Raw genomic sequence first — 27,989 nt, forward strand, 5'->3', positions numbered from 1 at the left:
TTAACGTCTGCAAACTGCTCCAGAGGAGCTGAACAAAAAAACACACTAGGAAAAAAACAATGTAAAAAAGATTTATTTTTATTTCCCAGTCTGTTCTGTAATATTTAGATCACAAACTACTTAAAAAAAAAAAATCACAAACTAACACATTTAGAAGAAACTCATCAACATGATTGTCGTCACCGCGTTCCCAATACTCCTGTGTACAAAGACTGTTCAGAGTTTATTTCATACAAAAACAACAATGCAGTAAAAATGTGATTGTCTCTTACACACAGCTAGAAAGACGAGTACACGGCCAGGACCATCGGCACCTCACATCTTAATTACTGTTCACAGCATCATCTGAACGTCCTGCTCACGGTGTCGTTTAACAGTGGAATCTGTGATATCGTTTAATCTGCTCCTCGATAAGTCGCAGAAGACGAACTGGGACATTATGTTGTACCTAAGACGTCCACGTATGAGAAAGTGATGCACTGATGCTGCTGCACATCTTTGTGTCTCTACGTTTTCTTTGGTGAAGGGATTGTGCTTCTCTACAAAACGGCCAAATAAGACCTCCGCTGCTTGTATTTGGTTCTTCAGATCATCATGTCACTTTATCCATAGCACAAAGTTGCCCCACGCCTTTTCTTGAGATGACATCAGCGCTACAAGGCACTTGAAAATAAGCTGCTTCCCAGAATAAACCCACTTTGCAGACTCGTGTACATGCAGATGTCCAGAGCTTGGCAGTAGAGAGGAAGAATAACACACGCAGTATCTGACATCAGAGCAGCTGCTGATACTGATACAGTTCCAGACTTTTACATTATACTTGTAGGAACATACTTTAAAACACGCAAGTTACAGAGAGGGCAGGTGTAACATCAGCCGGACACAAAGCCACAAAAATGTGTGCTTTGGATGCAGCATGGTGTTCAATCCAGTTTGTGCCTTTTACAGTTTAACACCACCGTTCACGGCTTCTCATCTGTCGTCCTGAAGCTCCATCGTCGGTCATCTTTAGTTTTTACAGGATATTCAGACTTTTCCAACCATTTGGACAAACAAACATTTTATCTTCAGCACGATAATCAGGATTTTACAATCAAACTTTCTTAACAAAAACAAACGTTTTAATTAATTACTCAATTTTAGATTATTATTATTATTATTATTAATCATCTTTTTCCATCTCCTTCTGCGTAGCGGTAGCTGATGGTGCAGCAGACTAAATATGTTTTAATGCTGATGATCGTCTTCTGGGTTTTTCTCTTTACAAAAGTAGATCATGAGCTCTGTAGTGGTTAAATGTAACAGGCACAAACTGAGCTGTGTGTAATGGAGGAAAATCAAATCTCAATGGGGACATAAGAATAAAATATGTACAGTGATGGTGGATGAAGCTGAGCTGTGATGTATACACTGTGTTTTCATACTGTATACAAACTTCTTGTACTTTATGTCTGATGTACAACATGTAGTGAAACAGCAGTGTCTGACGTTCCTGCTCAAACAACATCTTTCCAAGACAACGTGAGAGTTTTGCTGTTCTCCCTTCCTACAGCTCAGTGTCCTTGTATTTCTGCGGATTGTAGTATCCCCTCTTGGTCTGCTCAGCCAGCTGTCTGCGGTACTCGGCCTCGCTGTCCTCATGCGAGTACGGTGGCCGGGATGCTGTCTGCGGCTCGGGGTTTGAGCTTGAACTGACAGACAGACAGACAGACACAGACAGTAATGACTCAGCAGTTTAGCTTCACCTCAGATAGACTAACGGACAATGACTCAGTCCCTCCAGCACTGAACTGTCGTTTGTTGGGATTGTTCTGCTGTAAATCACCAAGTTCCTCACAGAATTCCAAACAAATCTCAGTGAGTGAGTTTTTAGCTGTTGTCCTGCAAGCGGCTCCTTGACGCCAGCAAATTATGTAAGAAATATGGAAATCTTTCATTTGCTCTCATCTTCAGTCGCCTTTGTGTGTATGTTTACAGAGACTGCACAGAGTTTAAGTCACGTTTGCACAAAAATTATGGCCACTGAACAAAAATGCAAGTTTGCCCAGAATTCACTGGCATTTGTTGAATTTGCATTAATTATTGGGACCATTTCAAATTCCTGGAAGGAGTGAGTTGTAACATAATAATAATATTAATAGTATCAAAGACGAGTGTGACGCTCTCACCCTATTGGCTGAGGACGGTTGAGGTTGGGTTTTGGCAGCTTCACTGGGAGGGCGTAGATGTCCGGATGCTTCTGGGCGATTTCCAACTGTGTGAAGAGGAGGGGGCCCGGATATGTCAGAACTGACACCGAAAACAGACAACAAGACATCCCAACTCTGGATGGACCCTGAGACAGTCACCCGATTTCACTTAAAGGATAAATTCACATTTCTTTTCCTAACTGTACCTTAAAACAATACTAATGGTGAAAAGCTGATGGTTTCCTATTCACCAGACCTCCTTGTTGAGCTGGTCCTAATGTGATGACCAAGATCAATAAACACCTCACATACAGCACCACTACATACCATGCGTCTAACTGCTGAGGACAATGTTGGAATTGGAATTTCCCCACGGCCTGTCAGGGCAGGTTTATAGTAACATACAACACTGGCTTGGCATCGTTTCGCTTTAAATGTTCAATGAATGGACAGAAATGAAAATCTGTCTATTTAAATGTTATTTTTGTGACTCCCCTAACAGTAACAGTATTAGGAAATATTCAAATTCACTTTACTCGAGCATTTTCTGCCTCCTGCAGCTCGAGGAGCCTCTGAGCTCGGGCCAGGTGGTCCATCTTCTCAAAAGCTTTAATCTGAGAGGAAGTAAACACATGTTTAAAGAGATGTTTAATGATTAACAGTTTCAATTATGTAATGCTCATGAGTATAGGTGAAAACACTGCGTGTGATAATTTCATGAAATGAATGTGTCGAGCACCACTACAATGAGTGATGAGTTATCATGGGTTTGGAAAATGGACTGGACAAATGCAGATACATTTAGTTACCTGGTCACCCATGTTCTATTTCACATTAGAAGCAAAGAAAATGACAGAAGGAAGTGGAAGAAAAATATTTAATATTGAAATCTAACATGTCAAAGAAAGACATCAGTTGCATGTTTTACTTGTTTACAAACTGAAATAGTGGCTCTAACCTTGCCGAGGAAGGACTTGTTAGCGGGGTCCTCCTGCTCGTCCTTCCTCGGGCTCTGCTCCTCTGCCGGCTGGTTCAGACGGGTGACAGTGGGCTTCAGGGCCACAGGAGGGGGAGGCGGCCTCTTTCCACCTGCTGCGTCGCTGCTGATGGTGCTGCTGGAGTGTGAGTCATAGCTCCGTGCTGACTCAGTCCGAGCCTGAGGGCGGACCTGTCACAGGAAGAGAGCGGTTCAGGACATTTTGGTCCATCAGAAACCATTTGGTGGCTGGAGGGGTTCTGGTGAGGATGGCCTGTGAAGACATTCACACTGCCGGCTTCACAGCTCCGCCCTCCACCAAAAAGGCTAAATAAAGACTAAAGAGAGTTTTAGAGTAACAAGTAAATATGTTAGGCTTCATATCAACATGAAAGAGTTTGACTAGACTAGACTGATCAGCCATCGATTGATTTAACAACACCTGCTTTTGTATAGAGAACATCCAACAACTGGACTTCTTTTTGTTGAATTAGGAATAAAAAGTGAGGTTTTGTACAAAAACATATTTATATTCCTCAAAATGATGTATGGACAAATATGTTGGCATCAGTCTTAACACCCAGGCATTTTGTTGAATCTCATACTAGAGACAGTGATGATGTCATCAAGAGTTTTAGGTAAGGAAGGAATGAAGGGGAGGATCTCACCTTTGGAGGTTCAGGGACAAAAGAAGGGGGAGGGCTGGGCTCTCTGTGGAGCACCTCTCTGCTCCCTGAGCGCTTTACACGAGCCCGGGGTTCAGGCTGAGGCCTCTACACACACACACACACACAGGTGATTTGTCAGGGACAGATTATGCAAACACACTAATTCTGAAACAAAGGAGTAGATGATGGTGAGAACTAACAGGCTAACTGTTAGCATGTTAGCAAGGAGAAGCTCCTCTGGTGTTAGCAGCATTTAATCCTGTCTCAACACGTGTCAGCGGACATGCTCACCTCGTCTGGCAGTACAGGCTCTGAAGATCGACTGATGGCCGACACAGGCTGGTGTTCATCTAGGGGCTCGTCCAGCTCATTGTCAGTATAAGCCCCGCCCTCATCCGCCGTGTCTTCGTAGTCGCTGGTGAGACGGCTGTCCATGCTCAGGTAGTCTGCGCTCATCGCTGAAAGGTAGGACATGCTGTCCTCCTGGAGATCCAGGTCCTCCTCTGAACCATCCAGCTGATGAGAGGAAGTGATGAGAGAAAGGTTCTATAAACAACTCGGTGCAGGATGAAAACATTCACACACACCAGTAATTATAACAACAACAGTCATATTATTGCTGTTCTCTATTCTAGAGGTCTAATATTGATACAATTTGCATTTTAGACAGAAAACAGATCTCCAAATTGCAGAGAGACAGAGCGACAGATAGTTTTCCTTCTGTCAGCAGTGTGAGTCACACACTAGACTCACCTTGCCCTCACACACCCACACAGCTCTGTCCTGCTGTTCCTGGATCATATCTTTCACGCTGCCATACCATGCGTCATTGGCTGAGTTCAGGTCGATGGTTGCTACACATACACAGAAAAATTAACCGAAACACAAGTTAGTGAGTAAATCAGTGTGAATCTTCACCACACACCAGCGGGTTTATTTAAAGTAGTATTTCTAAAAGTATGTTAACTAAGCACACTCTTCTTCCTTGTCTTGACAGATGTTAAGTCACAGTTGCCGTGACAACATACCAGTGAAGAGATGTGAGCAGGTCTTCCTCAACTTGACAGACTGTTCGTAGAGCTTGCGCGCGCTGCGGCTGGATCCGGGCACGAGGCGGTTCCTCATGGTCTTGACGCCTTGTTTGGTGTCTGGGTTAAGGAAGAGGACAATGGGATACCACTGGGTGTAGTTCAGAGTGTCCACAGCTTTGGGAGTCACATCCAACAGAGCGTGGCGATCCTGAGGAAACAGAGGAAAGTGGTCGAGTCTCAGATGTTGTAACAACGTTTTCATAAAGCTACAGATTCTTGTCCTGTACAAACCTGTTCAATGATCTGTCGAATAGTGTTTAGTCTCACCACACCGGAGGACTTCTCACTTCCTGCATCTTTGGGTTCAGTCCCTGAAAGAAGGATTTACAAAACAGAAATATGTGTGCGTGGTGGCACTAATTCAGTGACTTTAACAAAACAAACAAAGTTGTGATGACGTAAGCACTTACTGGCAATGACAAAGTCATTCGGCATGTCGTTGGCCAGTTTTTCATTCACTGCATCAGAAATGGGCCCAAATATCACCACAGGTCTCTTGAATCCAGCTGAAAAAAAGTCACAAGCATCTCAGAATCTCACATCTCAGAAATACACAGTATAGTAACACTATACCTCATGTTAAGCTGCACCATGGCTAGTAGAAAACTTTTTTTAATTACCTTCCCGCAAGACCACTCTCTCATATGCAGGGAATCGTGTGGTGACTGGAGCAGCACTCAGATCCTCTCGGCTCTTGCGGAGATCTTTCTTCTTTGCTGCTCTTTGACCTCTCAGCCTCCAGAAGTCTCCTCTGTCGTTGCCTGACGCAGCCCGAGCAGCATTCTGGACATTGGCAATTTGCTCTGCTCTGTAAGGGGAAAGAAAAAAGGCACTTCAACTCCTGTACGACTCCACACCCCGTGACCTCAATAATAAGCACATTGTGGAATTATCACCTTTCTGACAGTTTCTACTTAAAAAAATTAGGAAAATTTGTAATAAAAAGTAGATTTCACATCAGATCATCATCAAACAGTGGAATTTCTTCTTTATCAACTTCTGCCTTTTCACAACAAGCCATGGTTTCTGTTTATGAGATCAATGTTGAGATAAAATGAGAAAAAAATGCAACAGAGGCAGCTATGTTGATGGAAAAGCTCAAACCTTTTTCAGCCCTTCCTGGTATTGTTGTGGTGATTCAAAGCTGTTGCTCAGAGCGTTTGATACAACCCCACCCGTTATATGCAGGAATGCATCTCACGCAGCAGGACAACGTGCACAAATCTATGCAGGCTATGCAAGGTCGCTGTGTTGCATAAGCAGTGTAGTTAGAAGCAAGTATATCCTGGTCTAACTTAACATGTCTTTATGAGCAACACCACAAATAAAGACCTGGAATATGTTGCTTCCTGCTGTGCAGTAGATGTACACGCACAAACTTTTAACAATAATACACGATCACCACCCCCTTGTACGCACCTGCTCTTGTTGGGGATGATTCCTTTCTCCAGCAGCTGGTTGTCTTTGTCAGTGCGGATGGCCAGCCAGTTGCCCAGTTTGCCATCATAAAGTGTGTCTGTCACTTTGAAGATCTGTCCTCTGGAGAAGGAAAGGCTCTGTGGCGACTCCTTTTCATATTCAAAATGGGTCCTGATGAAGAAAGAGTCACCTCTGCCGGACGCCAGAATGTCCTTGTACACTGAAAAAGGTCAAGAAAAATAACACTGAAATTCACTTATCCAAAAACTAAGAAAATCAAAAACTAAGAAGAAACTAAAAGCAACTAAGTGTCAGCAGGTGGACTTGGTGTATGGTTAGACGGATTTAAATACCAGCTGGGGCCTACCTCCAGTAGCAGTCCTTAGGCAAGACCTCTTTACGCTTACCCTGCCTTTGCCTTGTATCATGTAAGTCAGTTTTATTAAAAGGGTTAGCCAAATGACTAACGTAAATATAAAATTAAGTTTAAGTTTCTTCTGTCTGTGTGCAGCTGACGGGAAAGTCACTGTCCTGGCACTGTGTTTTTAATATTTTGTTATTAAGAACTGCTTATTAAGAAGCAATAAACATTTGTTTTAACTTTTGCAGCAATCACAGTACCATCAGGATTGCTCTGAGCAAGAATGGTGATATCTTCTCCTTTAGGAATCTCCAGGAGATAGAGGACAGCATCCTCACGCACCATGCCTCTGAAGTCCATGTTGTTCACCTAAAACAACAACAAACAACAGGAAACAGTAACATTAGAAACAGTGGGACATAATAAGATAAAATGCAGATTAAGTAACGATAGTTTTACACACGAGACACAGACATTAGATCATTGGCACTGGATAACTCACTGTTGCTGTAACAGACCACTAAGGATGACAGCAGGTTCTATAATGCCTTTGGTTTACATTCACAACATGGATCGTGCAATTAGTAATTTTGGTTTACATTTTCTACATATGTTCCTCTTCCTTTTATGTCTTTTGTTATTTTTTAGTGCATGTGGCATATGCATATCTAAACCTAACCTAACACATCCTGTACACTGTGCTTTTCAATCATCCTCATATTTTCTGAAAACAAACCTCACCTTCATTATCTGATCACCTGTACGGAGACCCTCCTGCTCTGCTGCACTGTCCTCCTGAACGCCAGCGATGAAAATGCCGACATCATTTCCTCCTGCCAACCTCAGACCTACACTGTCACCTTTCTGAAATTTCACCATCACTGTGTTCGGCCTGGACATTGAAGCCAGGTGATTGGGAAAAAAAAGAGCTTTAGAACTGAGAATGAGTTAAAGAAACAGATAACAGTGTCACAGTAAATAATTAGGAATAGACTGACCCGTATACTTGCTCGTCCTCTAAGCTTGGCTTTAGTGGCACCTTAGGAGTTAGTACCTTTGGAGAGTGAACTTTCGGGGCCACAGTGACTGCTGGTATTGCAGAAAGCAAACAAAAAACAACATATTGATGTTTCAAATAAACAAATGTATGTAGTATTAGAAACAACAATTTAGAAAGAGACCTAGGTTTACCTGGTGGGGTTTCTGGTCGTGGCTCCTCCCTCTCTGCCTGCAAACTAGGTGCGTTCTCAACAACTTTGTCAGGACCTCTGAAGGGTGTTGGCAAGGCACCCATTTTTGCCAGCCTGTTGGGTGGGTCCTCTCTGACAATATCACATATTGAAGTATCAGAATATGTCTAATTTTTTAATGGGACTTTCTGGTGACCACAACATCAGTCAGTTAAGTTGTTGCCTTCAACAAACCCCAAACCCTAAATGCCACCACAAAAATCCCTCACTACAATTAAGATATGTGCCTGTGATAATGCCTGACCAAAGAAAAAAAAAAATAAAATAAACATGTGCAAAATTAATGCAGAGGAAGTCAAAATCCAAGATCCAGGATTCCAGGAAAAAAAAAATTCACCATCAAATTTCTTTTGATTTAATTTGATGGGATGGATTAACTAAGCTTCATGAAGCATAAATCAGCATAAATCAACATAATCCTGCATTATCCTGATTTTTTTTCTGCCGTTATTTCACAACATGCAGATAATGAAATCAGCAAGGCCAAGACTAATTTCTTTTATGGCTTTGATCATTAAGCAAATTAATTTATAAAATTACCCTTAAAAACATAATGTAAACATATGCCATAAATATGACTGGTAAGCTGTGTGTTATTCTAGTCTGTATTTATGAAGATCCCAAACACATTTAAATCTAAGGCAAAAAGTTAAATCTTTAGGTGGTAGAAATAATTCCTTCCTGTGAATGAGCATGTAATGGTAGCTCACCTGGGCTTCTCTCTAAGCCTTTCATTGGAGGAGTGAGAGGAGAGGTCAGAGTGGTGGCCCCGCCTGTCGTCCTGTGGAGAGTAGGAGCGATACGACTCGATCTCCGAGATATCTGAAACACACAACAAAAATATATTATATATTTAAAAATATATGTATTTTATATATATATTATACACACACACACACACACCTTTCATCCACACCTTGCAATCAAAATCAACTCCTTGATCATGACTACAAACACTGACACTCAACGAGGCATTGTCGACTTGATATTGCATGTCTATGATTTTTGGCACAGCAGGAGTATTAAAGCAGTCTGACACTGTTAGTTCTCAGAGATCCTTACAGAGAGGGATCCTGGACGGCAGGAACCAGACTGGTGCAGTGGTGCGAACCTTAGCATAATGAAATTCTGTCATATCCAATAGCAGGATTATGATGGGGGATTAGATCACCCTGGCAAAGGCGAGTGAGAACTGTCACACTTGCAGACACACACCCACATGCACACACTCGCTCTCTCTCTGCCTCACACAAACACACAGGGTCCCAAAACCAGACAAAGTGGGTCACAAGTCTTTTGGCTATCCCCCCATTCCTGCAAACATTTGGGCATTGAACAATCCACTCACACCACTTAGCTAGATTGATTCAGACCAATCGCAGCACACCATCTGGTCATGTGACATTAAAAACAGGTATAAAAGAGCGAGTAAGCACAGTGGAGGAATGGGAATAATGAATCTCTGGTTAGCTCGTGGTGCTATTCCCTGCTTTGTGTATTTTGTACACGTTTCTAAAATAAAACTAAAAACTGATGTGAGAGTAAAATCTTTATTTTATAAAGGTAAAACAGTTTCGATGGACAAAACAACAGCTACAACAGTTGCACAGTTGATTAATATGAAGTTCACATGCAGTGGGTTTATTTATGATGATGGTGGCCACTCGCCACGTTTGCCTCTACGCTGGATAGGATCTGCTGCTTTTCAGTTTCAACAGTCTCTCACCATCGAGCTCTGAGTCGCTGTCAACCATTGGGGGGACTCGGATCAGCACTTGTCGTCTGTCTCTCTGCACAACCAACTGCAGTTTCCCGCGGGACTTCTCAATAATCTTTCCTGCATCGCTGAGAGACAGGTTTTCTGTCACCGTACCATTGATCTGACAGAGAAACACGACAGTTAAGATGCTTATCACTTAAATAACTAAAAGAAAAACCTAAAAGATTCAATGAAATCAGGGCAGAAAGGTAGAGTTGAGTCACATGGGACCCCCAAAGGAAAAACTATACTGCAACCTATTGATTTGATGATCAAATGAGTTGCTTATTTAACAACAATCTTCATTCTGTCTTCTCAAATGTGATAATGTACCGCATTTCTATCAATATTAGTTAATAAATTAATACAGTATCTTTGGGTTTTTGGCATCTGGGAATTTTTTTTGCTATTCTGGAAACACTGACATTACCTTCAGTATAATGTCACCTTCCTGCAGGTTCCCATCCCTGCTGGCAAGACCAGTGCTGGTCATCTCTTTGATAAACAGCTGACTGCCCAGACGAAGACCATACTCTGAAAAAGATGGTAGAAAATGTCTAATATCAGTACAGTGCACAGTAATGCGTTTATTGTAAATCATTTGTTTCAAAGAGTTTGTGAAAGTATACTTTTTGACAGTTCAAGAATTCACCCACTGACTGTTAAATACAATATATACAAATACAATTGTGCAGCTACCAAAAAGTAAAGAAAGGTTAAATAACATTAAATGACACACAGCCCCTGTAGAAAAATACTTTATCATATGAGCAAAGTGCTTTTAAAAAGTTGGGAGTTTTCTGCTTCACCTTCGTTAGGTCGGTTCTTGAGAAGCAACACATTGACTGGTTTCTCCAGTGGTTCCAGGTCCCGGGCAGGGCGAGACAGAGGGATGGGCATGGCGGCAGGTGAAGGTGAGCGATCCAGACGGTCCCTGCTCCCACTTCGTTTTGGCGGATCATCATACTTCCTCGGGTCACTGGGGACCTGTTCACGTCCCCGTTCTAAGCTGGGATCACGTCTGTAGCGCAGGTCAGGGCTGTTGGTGCGGTCCAGGGTTCGTTCGCTGCGGTAGCGTCTGTCCGGGCTGTACTCCCGGTCAAGGGTTCGCTCGCTGCGGTATCGCCGATCAGGACTGTGGTCTCGATCTAATGCACGCTCACTGCGGTACCTTCTGTCTGGGCTGTAATCGCGACTGAGCATGTGCTCACTCCTGAAACGGTGATCTGGGCTGCGCTCCCTGTCTAAGGTACGACCTCTGCTGCCATCTCTCCTGTGCTGTCGATCTGGACTGAGGTCTCTATCCATGCTCCTGCCACGTTCCCGCCGCTCATAGTCTCGGTCATAATCACGCTCACGTGTTTGGTAGCCAGAATCCATGTAACCTCCCATGCCTCGCTCCCTCTCCAGGCTGTGGTCGCGCCCACCACCACTCCGGCCGCTGTACACACTGCGTCGGTCTTGCTCGTAGTTGTAATCGTCATTGTAGTCATTGCTGAAGACTCTGTCGTCAGGTGATTGAGGACGGTTCAGCAGATTAACCGGAACCTTCCTGGGCCTCTTCACTGTCTGTTTATGAACAAAATAATACATTTTAAATAATTTTTTAGAGTTTTTCCATTTTTTTGGTTTGAAAGCAGAGAGAAGACAAACCAGGGGACAGTGAGGATTCATTAAATGATTAAACTGATGAGTATTTACTTATTCAAATACAAAACAATGTTAAAAAAAACAGAAAAACAAAATTATTTACTTACAATTTTTGCTACTTTGCCACATTTTCTAAGTGTCTGGACAGCGAAAGAGTGGACAGCTCCATCCATGGCGGTGGCATTCACCTGCACCACTCGGTCATTCTCACTAAACACAAAACATGTTGATATGAGAAAAACATGCTAAATTCAAAAACAGACATGATTTTTACCAAGATGGTAAAAGTAAATGCTCTCTCCTTAACCTTCATGGCTGACTCTTCTCAGGTTTTGTGCTTTGCTAGTGTCCATATCATTGCTGCCAACCTCAAGAACAACAGGTGAAGCACTGCAGCAGCCCTAAAAAATGACACCCTGTTGCTAGGGTGTGTAGGCAGTTTGTGGATAATAGAAGCACTGATGCGCTTGATGGGCCACATATTCACCTGAACTAAATCCAATTGAGCACCAATAGAACATTGTGTGTTGGTGCATCTGATCACACAAAGTACCACCTCACTGTCCAGATCTGACTGATCCAGGTCTGGGAGGAGCTCCCCCAGGACACCATCCAATGACTCATCAGGAGAATGTGCAGATGGAGGCAGGAGTAAGTACAGGCATGTGGGAACCAACCAAAAATTTTTTTCAAATTTCCACATGAATCTTAATTGGTATTTTTTCATAATTTAGCTAATTTAGCATTTTCCTAAACAACTGTTATGTCATTTTGTGCTCAACAACTTGCAAGATTTTCAACTTGAATGATTCGTTCATGAAAGTTCAAGTGTTTTAATGTAAACCTAAAGGAATTAGGAAAACTAATAGTCCATTTAAAAAAAAGCTTGGAGCTTTCACCGAGACAATGAAAGTGGGGAAATTACTTATATTAGTGTAAGTGAATTGTACTAAATTCTGCATGAACACAGATTAAAATGTCAAAACAAAAAGTAATTTAAGACCAGTACATACAACAATAACCCATCAGCAGGTCCTCCCTGCAAGACGTCAGACACCACAATTGATGTCTCGCCAGTTTCTTCATTTGGGTTGTCCCGCCCCCCTGACACTGCAATGCCAAAGCCCATTTTTGGATCCTGAGAACAGAAAAAGAAAATCATCAATCATGTGGAGTCTCTGTTCTGTGTCACAGTGTTTGTGTGTGTGTATGAGTGAGTGAGAGAGCTCCTGTAATCCTGCAAAATGTGGCGTGTCAGCTCACATTGTACTATCATGCCTATGTGTATAATGTACATAGTAATTAAAGGGATTTTGACTGACTGTGATTACAGTTGTGTAAACTACAGTCATGTATAACAGTAAAGCATTTGCAGGTCCATCTTCTGTAGCATGCCGTGTGTTGTATGTTATTAACAATGATTAAGTGTTTGATCATGTGTTCTGTATGTTAACATACACTGCACGCTTTTCCTAATGCATGATTTGAATAAGACAGGCTCAGTCTTTCTTTGGGCTATAAATGATTCTACCTGCCACTGCTCTAGTTTAGATGAGATTAGGCCAGAGATTTGATGACTGTCTCTCTTTATCCCCACCCTTCCATCCGTACTTAAAAAAATAAATAAAAATCACAATTTACCACTGGGCTTTGTCTCTAGCAGATGGCCATGGAGGCAGAGGGAGGGAGAAAGCGTGAGCAGAGAGACAAAAAGAGGCAAAACTAAAGGAACGCAGGGAATGGTGATATAGACAAGCTCTTCCACTCTGTTATAATAATGTTCTTACTGTTTGACTTTGATGAACTAAGTAATTATCAAATAAAAAATATACACTGGAATAACAGATGGTTTGCTTTCAAATGACATCACAATGTCAACTTTACACAATTGGAGCCTAATACAAGGAGTTAAAATGTGACATTAGAGACTGTGACGACAAGAAAGCCCGCCTCTGTACTACAATACCATTTCCACCAGCATTAAGGCAGACATAGTGGGATTTAATAGAGCAAAGCAGGTTGTTTTGGCATGTGTGCTGGGATATCTGTGGTGCCTTAATAAAGCTAGTGACTGAACCTATTCCATCGACTCCAACTTACTATAACTGCACATGCAGAAAATGTTTTTGATTAGGTATCAGCGAATACAATTATTACAGTATTATTCAATAATACTGTGAACAGCTTGCCTGATTTCTCCTGCACATGTTCATTCATTGTCTGTGTGTCAATACATATTTGACTCTGTCAAAGTGACAAACATTTTCACAGCTTATATCAGTGCTTTGTCCCTAATAAATACAGTATCTCTTGGCCAAACAGCGGATGAATATTATGTGAATGTTATGTTAATGCTGTGAAAACAGCATAACATTCGTGTTTAGAGAAGCCTGACAGATTCCTGGAGGTGGTCTTCTACCTTGAATCAGGCAAGAAATGTTCTGGAGGACACAACAAGGGAGAGAAGTAGCAGCAGAGCAAACATGGTTAAAGAGATCTAATAAATGGTAGAGGAGAATCAAAAGCAGAGTATGACAGCTGTGGTGGGTTGAGAGTCAGGGGTCACATGCTTGCAGCACAGGACCTCTTTGCACTAAATCTGCTTTTCTGGTTTTAGTGAACCACAGCACGAGACAATGAGCTCATCGTGGTCATTACCTAAGCTGAACTGGTTTGTTCACAGAGTCATACATGTGTTTAACATTAAGTTAACAGTGTAGAATCTGCTTCACTTGGCAGGTGCTGAGATGAGGTACGGATGCGATACAGCATATACACATTCAACAAAGTATTATATGTGACTCATGAATATTTAACATGGCTGTAATCATTTCTAATTTCAGTCAGAATCAGAAACCTGGAAACAAATGTCAGATCAAATTTGTAACCTGGTTTATTTATCGGATTGTCTATTTCATGTGTTCAACTAATTTTTGATTTCAATTTCTTGTACAACTTCATAGGTTCTTAAAATAAGGTATAGCAAAAGAGTATTGTTCAGTGAGCTATCAACAGTCCTAAACACAATATATCAACAACTAAAAATTGTTATCATGTTACAGAGATGAAAAATTGGAAAGTAAACAGTGGCTGAGCTAACAAAGAACAAAGTTAGCATTCATTTGGATTCTTGTTGTGTCCTCTATGTTTTTAAAACTATAAAACTTATAACTTTAATGAATAGTCAGCACCAAATGGCAGAACGACATACACTAAATCTATACGTGAGCATCAGTCTTAACACTTAAGTAGGAGTAATAACTTCGAAAACTAAGCAAATAAACATAACAGAGGATGTTGTTTCAGTGTTCTCTGTGGTATCTATAGCCTGGTTAAATCATGTGGGTTGTTTAGCCAAACTGCAGCTTGTTCAGCTTGATAAAAGTTTGATGTAGTTCAACATCTTGTACAAATGCATACATGTATCATACTTAAGATTTTTTATTTACTGATTGTTTAAGTTCATTCTGGCTTTCATTGAGAAAGCAGGGAAATGTGTGTTACATCTGTAGACCAGGAGCTCTCAGCTGCTGGTGCCGAACTAATAACTGAAAAGCGCTCCCTATGACCCACTGGATATAACAGGCTGGGTTTAAGGCTAAAGTGGAAATACTGTAAATGAGATGAAGTCTGGTGTGTTGGGTGCAGATGGACTCACCCTCTGCAGGGTCACAGTGTACTGCTCCCACACGGTCTCCTCCATGACCGGGTTCTGTGGAGAGAAAGGGAAGATTACCATGGTCGGTTTCATTTCACTGAACAGATTAATAATGTATTACATGATGTAACAACAAAGCCAGTTCATCAGCCATGCTGTCGTTACACAACCACAAGCTTCCTGAAGAACAATGACAGACTTAGCTCAGCTGTTTACAACAAGTTTGACTAAGAAACTTCTTACTCTTATTGTTTCAATATTGATGACTACACTTAAACATCACATCCAATTCCATAACAGGCACTTAAAGATAATTAAGGACAAAACTTTTTGTCTGACAGTTTACAGAAGACTGTAATATAAACACTTGCAAACTCACACTTAATTTAACAACATAGAGTTTAGGGTTGCAACTGATTTGTATCATTACTGATTGAACTATGAATTATTAATTATTAAATAGAGGTCAGTCAAAAAGAACCAATGTGTTGAAACTGGTTTTGTTGTGACACACTCAAAACCCCTCAAAAGACATAATTGTTAGAATTAGAGAAATCAAACCCATATCTGCATTACAGATGCTGAAGTTGCCTTTTCCCTCCAATTTTTTAAAATCTAAATTATCAAATTCACATATCAGTTGTTTTCTGTTCAGATCAACAGATCATTTAATCCCATAGTACTATCAGTCCTAATGAAGGACAGGCATTATACTGAGATTCAATGATATTTAAAATCGAAAAACACAATCCTTCAACATCAACCTTTACTGTAACAATGAAAAAGGTTGATCACAAATGACTGGTAGCAATACCAGTTGGTTGCAACTGCCAACAATACTGAACAAAACTTGACTGAACGCTTTGCAGACAACGTTTACAGAACCAGTGATGTTCAACTAAAAACAAACTGAAAAAACACTCAGGTACAGGGCAGAACCAGTCAGGTCCAGCTGTCACTTATCCCCAGCCACAGATCTGATCAAATTTGAGCCATGCTACTAGAATCACACTCACAAGTCCCTGTAGGATGCGTATGGTCTTGACCGCATGGGCCCATTTCCTGTGCAGGCTGAGAACGGTCTTCATCGCTGGCGCGCTCCGTCTCTTCCTATCTGCGTCTCTCCCTGTTCACCGCCAGCGGTGCTCTGGCAGACTGATGTGCGCCACAGCCTACTCCATGGCCACAGCTGCACAACCACCAGCAGCTCTCTCCCTGCATCTGCCCGCCTGCCTGCCTTTGACGTAAGAGAGATTCTGCTGGCCTACATTCAGTGAAAATCCCACCGTCTGCAGACAGTGTAAACATACAGACACACCAACTCCTGCACAAGCATGAGGTGATTAAACGTCAGAGTTTTCATCCACAAAAACGACAAAAAAAAATTTTTTTTACAAAATGCATTTCGGTTTTGATGGCTGCTCAGAGAGAATATATTAGGCGCCTTTCTAAGTTTTGGAAGTCACTTACACATCTACAAAAACAAAAAAAGCCAAATGTGAGCAGGATAAAAATTCACAATATAAAGGTTGAGAGTTTAATTTGCTGGTGTTTGGGAGATAAAGTGGAAAGAAATCAGTGTGCTGCTGACATCTCAGGCCCAGGTTAAGTGAGACGGGGACATGACTCAAGCTGGCAGCATACCCATCATAACCCACTTTTTTGATCTTCTGGCCTAGAAGTGAAAACCAGATGACCAGCGGCATCAACAGAGAGACTACAGAGAACTTGAAGGTCTGAGTGAATGGAACCAGGACAAATATTACCTACAGTCCACAGAAAGGTACACAAAGGACTTCTGTCCCATCATTTGAAATGTCCATCTGGAATTCCATCTTAAATTGCCCAGTCTTGAATAATGAACTTTCTGTGTTCAAGTGACAAATCCACAATTGGGAGCCTCATATAAGCCAACAACAAACACACCCGCTTTTAAAGGTCTTGTGTGAAGAACGAAGCATAATAAGAGCTTTTTATTATTCACTATTGTAGTACTTAGTACTCAATAAGATGTAAAATTATAAAGAAAATAAGCATTCTGAAACAGCATTGCGGCAGACAAACCAAAAACAAAACTGCAGCAGAAGCAAATATAACTATGAGTGGACAGAAAAAACAAATTAACTCAAGAGAGATAAATAACTCTGAAGCAGCCAATGAAAGCATTTTGGACAAGGCCAAACCAGTTCAGACCGCCTTCCCGAACAATGCAATATGATTGTGATGGCTGCCAGCAGGCAGGCCCGCTGGATAAGTCTCAGTCTCCTGAGTGTGGGCCATTACATAACGAAACACAAACATATTTCCACTAATGAGGAGAGAGGTTGAAATACTGGGTCATCCTTGCAGGACGTGACTTAGAAAACTAATTATTTAGAGACAAGTGTTTTATTAAAATAGAATTGTATTGTTATGAATTGTTAATTGAAAAATGTTCGTGCAGGTTCTAGTCAAACCTCTTAGAACTCTGAACTGAGACACTGAAATTAAGTCTCTTTGTGACATTGAAGTCCTCACATAATACAAAATCAAAGTATCACAGCTCTTTGTTTTTTTCATCTGTGGCTGTGTTGGTAGATCTCTGGAGTCAAGAAACTAATTGCTGAGGATTTTAAAATGAGGTACTAAATAGGAAAAGAACATTTCTGTATGTGTATAGTATTTTCTCATTTATCTGATTTTCTTTTTTTATTCGAAGCTACACACATTCTTTTCATGATCATTTATTTATATCCGTTTAAAATATTGAGTTGAAACTAAACATTGTCTGCAGTAGAGCTTCACTAGCTGGCTATTTAATCTACTGAAAATTATAATTTTTTTAAATGCCATAATAATCTTTTTTGTTGTTGTTTTCCTCGATTAACGGTCAAAAAACAAAAAAGTTTCAGTTTGTAATAAAGGAAAGTGGTGAATCCTCACATCAGAAAAGCTGGAAAAACAGAGAACGCTCAAAATTCATTCTTGAAAAGTATTCTGCATGTTTCTACATGAAAATCAGACGGTCCTGTTGAGTAAATTGTTTTGATACTTTTTACAACAAGACGAGAATGAGAAAAGATGAGATGGATTGTAAACTTTCACTTCACTGAGTAGAGTACTAAGGTCATACTAATGCTTACCTTCAAATTAAAATCATTTATGATATGTAAAGGACAAATGACTCACCAATTTCCTACTGACTGTTTCTGAATCTTCCAGCTTCAGTACTCACAAAAACAATGCAAACTCCTAACTTTGCCACTAAAGATCTTTATCTTCTAGATAAATAAAATGTATCATATCATTCAGGGCGATCTATTTACAGTAGGTGCTAAAAAGCAGTTGGTGACTTTGTGAGTCTGCAAACAACTATAACCGTCTGTCCTCTAGCTGTATTTTGAGTATCTTTTAAACTCAACACGACCAATCCTTCTTTTCACCATCTAGAGAGGTTTCAGCATTTTTGTGTGTTGCAGCAGCTCGTCCCTGATTAACACTATAGCTGTGCAAGTCTGCCCCCTACAGGCGACAGAGCTGAGTGACAATGTGAGGCACTAGAAACATCAACAACACAGTACTACTACTGTACTTTGGTTTGTAATGAACATATCTCCACACACACACATACAACATCGTCAAAGGTTGCTCCCTGAGACATATCGAATAAGGTTAAAAAAGCAAAAGCTCCGTGATGAGGCCGCTCTGCGCGCTGTAAGTGGACACATTAGCAGATGTTGGGGCCACAACAACATTCAAAGTGCGGAGTAACGTTGGTGACGTCGCTGACGTCGAGCCTGCGCTGACCGCTAGCTGGGAGCTAACGCTAACCAACGTCCCAACAGCAGGTGCAACAGGCTTCAGTAGAGTAACGTTAACTCCTCATTAACTACTAACCGTATATGTATAAATAGGTAAAAACACTGTAAAATGGTATATAAACTGGATTACCTGTCGACTTTTGTGATAGTTACAATGCATTTAGCCGTGCTAGTACTTACGGTGAAATACTGAGTGGCATATCTGCTCAGAGAGAGCAGACCCCCACCGTTCACTGGCATCACGCACTTTGACCTGTCTGTAACTGGTGCAGAAGCGTTAAACAAAGCTAAGACTAGTTAGCTAGATGTTTCCAGTCGGAGATTTTGAAGTTAAAAATGTCAAAGCTTAAGTGTCTACTTCACTTTGACTCTTCTCTAACTAAAACCACTAACATTTAACATCCACGGCAAAAATTAGCGCCGACTACTCGTAGCTCGGTACAGATCACACCAACCGAGAGCGGAGGGGCTTTAAATTTAACAAAACTGGGACACATGTAAGCCAACTCAAATATCACGTTATAACTTCAACATCATTTTATTTGCAAAAGCATTCGTTTATTTATTAGGAATGACGAACCTTTAATTGCATTAAAGCTGTTTATTTACAGAGGGTTCTCCCCTCTAATACCTCTGAGGTGGATGCGTCCAAAATGCTCATTGATTTTCTGGGGGCCCGCTGTGAGGCTCTCAGACAGCACCACAACACACTGAGGGCAGCATGCTGCAGAGTGAAGTGTGAATAAGAAGAACTGGATTTTTAATAGACTATACTCAGTGTAGTGCAGTTTAACAAAGGCAAAACAGTGTGTGTAAAATGTTTACTGCATTTAACACTAAATGTAACTTTTCCCCAAAAGCTGAAACACATTATACTCCTGGGCAACACGTTCAACAGCGCTGTATAGTCTCCCATCAAACTAGTAAGACTGTTTCTTTATGTGCCTGAATACTGAAATAGGAGACATGCCCCGAACCCAAACTACAAAGTTGGAAGTATTCTATTGTCATTGGAAGCTATAGCATGAAGATTTTCTTACACTGGAACTAACCACTACAGTCTGATCAGAAGTACACTAAGGTGTGTAAGATGTGGTAACTGTAGAGCTCCTATATGAACAAAAGCAGAAGAACAGGTCTGAAAAGATTAAATGCCAATAAAAAGTAAAATGGCATTCTTTCAACAATAAGCATTATGTCAAATGACTGAACCTAGTCTCTTGGCAAAATGGGAAACACTTTATGCGCATCTTTGAGTTTCCGAAAAGCACTGGTGCAAGAATGAAGTAATGACAATTTAAAATTCAGGTCAATTGAGTCCAATGAGAGGATTTCACATTCACTGAAATATGTGAAACAGGCCTTAAAATAGGCCATACTAATGCAAAACAGCTTCGCTGGCCTGAATAATTTGTGCGACCAAGTCATTAAAACAATGAGGCTTCCGGGACATGACATGTCTTTCTGGTTAATCATCACTGCGAATGCAGGAGGGGGTCACTAAAGCGTGGTTTTATTCAAATAAGGGAAGGGGAAAGAAATCCGGGAAACACTGAGTCATTAAATCTTGTCTCATCTCCAGATCACCAATGCGTAAGGGTAGAGGCAGCCTTGTTTGCAGCTTACCTACTGTTTTTGGATAAACTTTAAAAAATGCATGTATGTATTTTTCAGCTTATCCAGTGATGGGATTATAAAAGAGTTTCATAAGATTAAACTTCATGAAATTTTCATCAGAGGAGGTAGGCACAATCAGCCGAGTGATATTAAAACATGGAAATCACTAAATGTACATAGATGTGTGATAAATTTAAATGACACCAACAACAAACAGGCTCTAAAGTAGAATTATAGAAATAAATGGCTGAAAAATCCTTTAAGCATGATATAGACAAGGAGATATCATAAGCACAGCTACCTCATGCTTCCATGCGATTGGATGCAAAACTCTAACATCTCCAGTTAAATGAATGCTTTAATGCATTAACATATTCAAACCAGATGATTGATGAGTGCAGAAATGCTGGGTTTAAACATCGGAGCACACTTTGGAGCGTTGAGGCATCAACACATATCAGTCAGAAGGAAAGTCAAAAGGATGGATTATGAACCACGTACCATCAGAATAGCAGAGAAGCTGCGCGAAGAGAGGCGACGAAGATATAAGTACTGGGCTTCTCTGGACCAGCAGAACTTGCGGCTGGACTTGAGCAGGTCAGTACTCGTCTGATCAGAACCAAGCTGGTCCCTGTGCAAACAGAGTGAAACACGCTTTTAACTGATAACCCATTACTAACAATATATTACATTTTGGACATGACTAAAAATAAACCAGTGATCATTTATCTATCACAAAATAATCCTGATGATGACTTACAGTCAGGTTCATTGTGGTTTGACTGTTACACACCGTTTTCATAACTCTGGGTATACCATCACAATTGATCTGATATGAAATCAGCAGGTGCTGAATTTCTAAAAAAAGTTTTTTGTTTTTTTTTGTTTTTATTTCAACCACTCGTCACAAAACATTCATTCTGTGCCATAGTCAAACATGTCTTATTATTTCATTTACAACTAAACAGATAAAGGGTGTAGAGTGGATTTCAAGTGTGGCATTTGCGTTTGAAATCTGTTGTTGTTAACCGTCAATATGAATTCACAAGAGCTTTACCTGAAGAACACACTGGTGGCCAGTGCAAACAACTGTGGTGAGTGACAGAGAAATTCTTTCCCTGCTGAGGAAAAGCTCCTTTACAACATTGCAACCAAATCATCAACACCGAGGCAGATCGCCCACCCTGAGCCTGGTTCTGCTGGAGGTTTTTTTCCTCTAAAGGGAGTTTTCCCTCTCCTCTGTCTCCTAGTGCTGCTCAAGTGGGGGTTGTTGGGTTTTCTATATAATTCTGTATACGGTTATGTTTTTAACCTAAAAAGTGCCTTAAAATGACAATACAAATAAATTGAACTGAGTTGAATTGCATAGAATTGAAATGAACTGAATTAAATTGAATTGAATTTGTTAGGTTTACAAATTTGCTGGTGGGTGATTTTGACCATACATACCCCAGTTCCTATTAAACAAGCATTCCACCAATCTACTACTGCATTTCCATGAACACAGGGGCCTCACAAGAGTTTAATGATCCGAATCAAAGCAGCAGAAGTGATATTGTGATTTTTAATCTGTAGTACGGTTTAGTGGACAGTACCTTCCTAAAAATAGCCACCAATTGTTCTGTAGCACATCTTACAGACAATAAGCAGTCACATAGAAATATTTCATATACAGTATTCTGTACAATTTACTAAAGACATGAGACCTACATAAGTTTTTTAGAGCCAGTGCCATTATATTGTTATTACATTTTTATCATATATATAAGTCTGGTAGGTAGAAGATGCAGAAAAGGACAAACTAGTAACTTGTAATTAACCTTCTGATATTGAAAATGGCTAAAAACTGTCTAAAAAGACTGTAATTGCCCAGATGACAAGAGTTGGAGGAAAAGGCATCTCTAGACGTTCATACTGTTAAACTGTAGTTTAGTAAAGTGGGTAAATCAGTGTTGAAGGACCTGTTCAGAGCCTATAAATTATTACTATTATTACATTAAAAGTAAAAGATGCATGCCATTTAGTGGCGTAGTAGGTTAGAACTATGTGATATAAAGTAAAACATAATTTATCAGTTTATCATTCTTTATGATGAACTGGTTTATGAAGTAAGTACAAGTACGACATTTCTTGCTCAGAAATGTTTAGAAGCCAGTATCTCTGCACTGTTGTCACGCTGTTCTGTGAGTCTGTGTGACAGGAGACCTCATCAGCAGCTAGTATGTTTCAAGATTGCATCAGGGCTCCAGGGTTTGGGCAATAATTCCATATTATTGAACTCGTTTCAGTGGAATTGTGTTACAATCACCTTAAGATATTGGGATGGCGTGATGCACAATTATAAGCTTGTTCTACGTAATTATACATTTTAAACATGTTTGTTTAACATTTATACAACACTACAGTGTATGATAAATAAGTAACTGCTGTTACAGGTCTTGTAGTTGGTAGAAACTTAGTTTGTCTATAAGTACAATATTTGGCTAATGTGAAATAAGTTTAGTTAAAGTATGACAAACTTTCAGTTCATAGAGCATGCAAAAATAGTGCAAACGCTGATACTATGAAAAGCATAGTACTAGTATAGTACTACTGAATATGAATATATGATAGATGTATTGAATTGCCTTAAAAGCCCGGCAATCCAACCCTTCTGTCCGAATTACTGTACCTGCCGCAGTCTGATGACCAAAACTATTTAAAACAATTAATTTTTATTATGGCGCCAAAACTATTAGAAGGTGCTAAAGGATCAAATCACCTAAATGAATAAAAAAAACATACATTACTTCTAGTGGTATCTCACCACGTAGTGAGTTCTGGTTTTATTTGTTCAGGTTACCTGAGGTCCATCTGAGATACTGTGATGAATTATCCAGAGAAACTGGAACAAGGTTTAAGGTGAGACACATTGCTAAACAACATAATATTTCACTTTCACTGTATTAGTGCGACTGAACAAATAAAACCAAAACCATCTGCATGAGTAGACAAGAAAGCATCTTTTACATTTCAGTGAAAAGACCCTTTAACACGTCACCAGCAGGGCACTTTTCTGTTGTATCCCCCAACAGGACATTAGGAGGTAACCATATTTACTGAACATGATTATATCTGTTAGAAATAAACGGTTTTGGCAGTTCAAACATGTCCACACTATTTATATTGAAGACACCACACAGACGGACAGTCATCAAACTTACCCCGGGGGTCTCCACAGTTTCCTGCCGGGTGGCAGAAGCTCCCGTTTGTTTAGGGGTACGATCCCCATGGCTGCCTGCATAATTGTGATGAACTTCTTAAACTTCATCTTCTAATAGTGCACACCGCACCACTGTGACTGCTACTACACTTCCATCACTCATCATACAATTCATTAAAAATGCAAGACCAGAAGCAGATAGAACATCTCCACGTTTGCAGGACTGCAGCCTTGTCCTTCCCTCTTCAGCGCATGAATTTCTCCATGGCAACAAATCACATCTCCAGAGCTCGGAGCGGCGAGGTCCCCGTGGTGTGACTACTATGAGTCCTCTCCCCCACCACCAACTCTGACAGATGTCCTTTTGGCTTTCCCGAGCTTGGGAGGATAAAAGGAAAACAACAGCCACGTTTCTGCCAGGCGGTGGGCCAGCTGAGAGGGGATGACAGCACGTCACTCTTACATAATTCTGGAGCTTCTCTGGACATTACACTAATGAAAATGTAGGCTCTGCCACCACCATCACTGCTGCTGCTGCTACAGCCGCTGGGATAATTGTGGTACTAAGCCCTGACGGATCATGTATGCTCCCCGCCCCCTTTTCCTATAATCCCCCATCCAGGCTTAGACTTCTCGTCATTTACACCCACACAGACCCACCATCTACTTCACCATCACACACTGTCACATGCTTTCACCAGGGCATCCCCTTATGGAGGTTTGTTACTGACAAAATTACTACTAAAGCAAATTTAACATGTCAATTATTTTGCAATTCAATAGTGTTTCAGGAGCTTCTTTGAAGTGAGCTCTCACTGCTTTCATCCAGCTGTTTTGCCATGTTCTGAATGAAGAATGGGATCTTACAGAATTAAAAGCCAACCCTGGCATTACTCAGCGGTTTTTCTGATCACTCTTCCTGTCAGGTTTAGTCCTTCATATGCTTTCATGGTGCCATCAGTGAATAAAAACCCTCTCTTAGGTTCTTGCTTAGGACATGAATCTTAATCTTTCATCTAATTTTTGAAAATGCTCTAATTTCCTAGCTGAGTACTACAGGCTGTAGCAAATTTAACTAGTGGGGTACTATTTTCAGCTGCAGTTTAATACACTAATAATAATCATGATTATTGTATTTTCATGCTATTTGCTGAAAAAAATTAACACTATCACAAGATTTATCATTAAATAAATTCAACACATCTACAGAGCATTTCTTGGATGTTGCATACCTTTGAGATTCATGCAATAATTCCGTAGAGGAACAGAAGGATTTTAAACAATGATACCAATGATCTCAGTAGATAATATGCTAATTCTCTAATTCAAAACCATATTCAATTTAGGCTTAATCTCAAGAAACCACAGTCTTTCTAGTTCAGATTGATTGCAGACGTTTGTTGTATTGCTCCATTATTGGTTTCTAATAAAAGGCATAAATATCCATCCAAAATACCCAAATTTAAGCTGCAACCACATTATTCATTTCAATTAGGTCAGTGAGGAGATGCAGGTGCATTCACACATGATGGCATGGCAAAAAGTATTAAGTAAGCAGTTATGCAGTTTAGCTCTGTATTGCATTTCAGTGCACCATACACTATAACAGAGCAAACTACAGGACACAGGTTTAAAGAAGAAATGAAGGAAACTGGAAAACAACAGGTCTAACAGGATGACATCTGATCATCATTTTAAACCTCAATGTTCCAGCTGCTACTTTTTGACATATGTTTGGTTTATGTTAGTTTTGTCTTTCATGAACTTCCATAGTGCATCTCCAACAACTCCTCTTGATAAAGAGTATGCTCCTCCATGCACACACTCATGCCAATGCTGCCACACAGATTCAATGTTTCTTGTTGTCCTCGAGTCACCAGCTGACAGCATGCCGCCACGTCCTTAGAGGTTTTAAATTAAATAAAGAACGAAATAATCTCTGTGGCTTCTTGATGAGCTGCCAGCCAATGCAAACTCCAGACAGGATTTATATTCCCGCAGCCTGTACGTCTGGATTATGGCTCTGGATGGTCGTGCCATGGGAGATGCTGCAGCTTTCAGTGAGCAGCAGAAATCCCTCAGCACTCCAAGGGGGGCTGAAAATACCAGGCGCACAGCAGGGGAGACACAAAAATAACAAGTGTCTATTTTTAAAAAATGTTGGGGAACAACAGCATAAAGGAAGAGGAAGAAGGAGATAAGGTCTTTTAAGTTCACCCTGTGTGTCGTCTTTGTGAGAGGAGCACAAATTAAGAACTGTGAAGGGATGGAACGGACTGAACCATAAGGCTGTGCAAAACTCACGCAGCAGTGTGAGATTCACAGATTTATCATAATCCAACACCTGACAGTTATCTCACAGATCACACTTATCCAGCCCAAACTACGTCCAGGCAGAGTAGGGTGTGTGTGTGTGTGTGTGTTAAAATCCCAACAACACATGAACAAACATGTGCACACAGACAACAGGTAAAGGTAAACAATCACACCTGTGCACATCTGCTGCTCAATCCATAACTTCATAGCCAACATGATGGTAAATTGTACCCATTTCCTTGCCACAGATTTATGTTGCATTATTTATCCAGAACGATATATATTTTACCCATCTAATTTTCCTCGCACACACACACAAACCTGCACATTGCAGCTTTTACTTATTAAAAAGGCTCAGTTTTGAATTATGAATGGAGTCCTCTGACTGGATCCACTCTTCTGGCTAACTCCTTTCTCGTGATATGATTTCACTATTTAACGAAATCTGACAATGCTTTCTATTTTTCTCCTTTTTCCGCAGGGTCAGCAAATGCAGCTGGAGCCGTTTGGTCGTCTTAATGCTTTTACATAAGCCGTTTGCTTCTCTGCCCAATGTCACTTAACCATGTGCTGGAGGAGCGCTGTGGCGCTGCATTATTAAAGCCCAAGGCCATTATGCAATGTCCATATGCAATGCATGTGCAAGCCAGATGGAGAGACACATGCCAGTCCGAAATCTGTGATGAGTGTGAAGAGAGAGATAGACAGAAAGAGAGAGAGGAGGGAGAAGCTGCAGATAGCCAGGGATGAGAAACAGTATGTGCACGTGCTCATAAGTTATCTCGTAAGGCAAACTGCAAAATCAGAACGGCATATTGCACCATTGCAAAAAACACAAAAAACTGCCTGTTCCTTTTGCTGCAGGTTTTACGGTTGAAGAGATGCTTCTCTGAAATGGATTCCAGTGTTGTGCACGCTGGCTCGCCAGCATGACTTACTGGGACACTTGGTGGATCTCAGTCATAGCTAACGTAATTTGTTTCACATGTGCTTTTCCAGCTGAGACCTGTTAACACATCTGCCATCGGTTTCTAGAAATGTGTTGTTTTTATTATAATGTACAGTTTTTACACATGGTGAGTATTAACCACAACTGTGACATGTGTTGGAGTCAATATTAACAAACAAGACAGCTGCGTATAGTGCTTTACATTACTAATGCTCAGAGTCAGTCAGAGTAGGAGCAGCCTGGGATCCAGTGTCTGCTCACTGAAACCTCTAGAAAAGCACTGTTGTAAATAATAAAACGAACTAGGGCATTGTGCATGTGGGCTCACCGGGACACTTGACTGGGACACATTCATCAATAATCAGCATGAAATCTAAAAATAAACAAAAACTGGAAAAAGAAACGAAGAAGTGCAACAGCTTAGTAGAACTACATTCTCCATAATGACCATACAAATGAAGCTGCAGCCAAAAACTGACCAGTGGCTTCTGGGTGAGGCTGAGAGCCTCCCTGTGCATTGCTGTGCACTTCTTTTCACCTCCCTCTCCCTCTTAGCTGACAAACTGGCCCCTGAATGTGCAGTCAGCAGCACAGACGGGTATACGTGCTGCGTTCAAGGCGCACACACACCGACTGCAACATTTAGGCCTGACCATACTGTAGGTCATATCTGGCGCTTGGCTATCAAAAAAAAAAAAACCTTTCAGATTAAAACGAAAACACCAGACTTTAGCCACGAGGAGACCGACAAAAGTGCCGTTTGTAGCACTAAAGTGTCTCGTAAGGTGAAACTCTCCTCCATGTTACCTGTCCAATGACCTAATAAGGCGCCGAGCGGTGGAAACATGTCGACACCCAAGACGAACAAGTCAGGATCTACTCACCAGGTGAAACTCCGTCTGTTCCCACTGCTTTTATGCAACCACAGCACAAATATCCTCCAAATGTGCGAATGTGACTGAGACAGAGGACGGTGAGGGTTTTTTTTTTTTAATCCGGATGAATTCTCTGGTGACTGTTTTTGATTCCGTCAGGTCTAACTAAAGTGATTTCCTGGTTTGCTCAGGTATGTGGGCGTGGCTTC

The 27,989-nt window shown here is 40.8% G+C and overlaps 1 protein-coding gene across 4 annotated transcripts; it reads right to left on the reverse strand.

Annotated features, from left to right (window-relative positions):
- Positions 1 to 55: 55 nt before the first annotated feature.
- Positions 56 to 27,977, reverse strand: tjp2a (tight junction protein 2a (zona occludens 2)). Of its 4 annotated transcripts, XM_026339520.1 has the most exons (25): positions 27,790 to 27,977; positions 20,940 to 21,069; positions 15,022 to 15,075; positions 12,377 to 12,501; positions 11,471 to 11,573; positions 10,523 to 11,282; positions 10,144 to 10,247; positions 9,681 to 9,834; positions 8,665 to 8,776; positions 7,896 to 8,026; positions 7,703 to 7,793; positions 7,446 to 7,596; positions 6,965 to 7,073; positions 6,344 to 6,563; positions 5,545 to 5,732; positions 5,335 to 5,430; positions 5,156 to 5,235; positions 4,862 to 5,072; positions 4,587 to 4,687; positions 4,125 to 4,349; positions 3,834 to 3,938; positions 3,148 to 3,357; positions 2,726 to 2,803; positions 2,169 to 2,254; positions 56 to 1,691 (listed from the first exon to the last, which is right to left on the reverse strand). In XM_026339520.1, exons 2-25 carry the CDS (start codon positions 20,940 to 20,942, stop codon positions 1,547 to 1,549), a joined length of 3,642 nt encoding a protein of 1,213 aa, XP_026195305.1. In that variant the 5' UTR covers positions 20,943 to 21,069; positions 27,790 to 27,977; the 3' UTR covers positions 56 to 1,546. The 4 variants fall into 4 exon arrangements, with proteins under 4 accessions (XP_026195305.1, XP_026195306.1, XP_026195304.1 ...); XM_026339521.1 differs by lacking the exon at positions 20,940 to 21,069; XM_026339519.1 differs by lacking the exons at positions 20,940 to 21,069; positions 27,790 to 27,977 and adding an exon at positions 19,002 to 19,276.
- Between the last annotated feature and the right edge of the window lie 12 nt (positions 27,978 to 27,989).

This window comes from Anabas testudineus, chromosome 22, assembly GCF_900324465.2.
Source record: "Anabas testudineus chromosome 22, fAnaTes1.2, whole genome shotgun sequence".
NCBI lineage: Eukaryota > Metazoa > Chordata > Actinopteri > Anabantiformes > Anabantidae > Anabas > Anabas testudineus.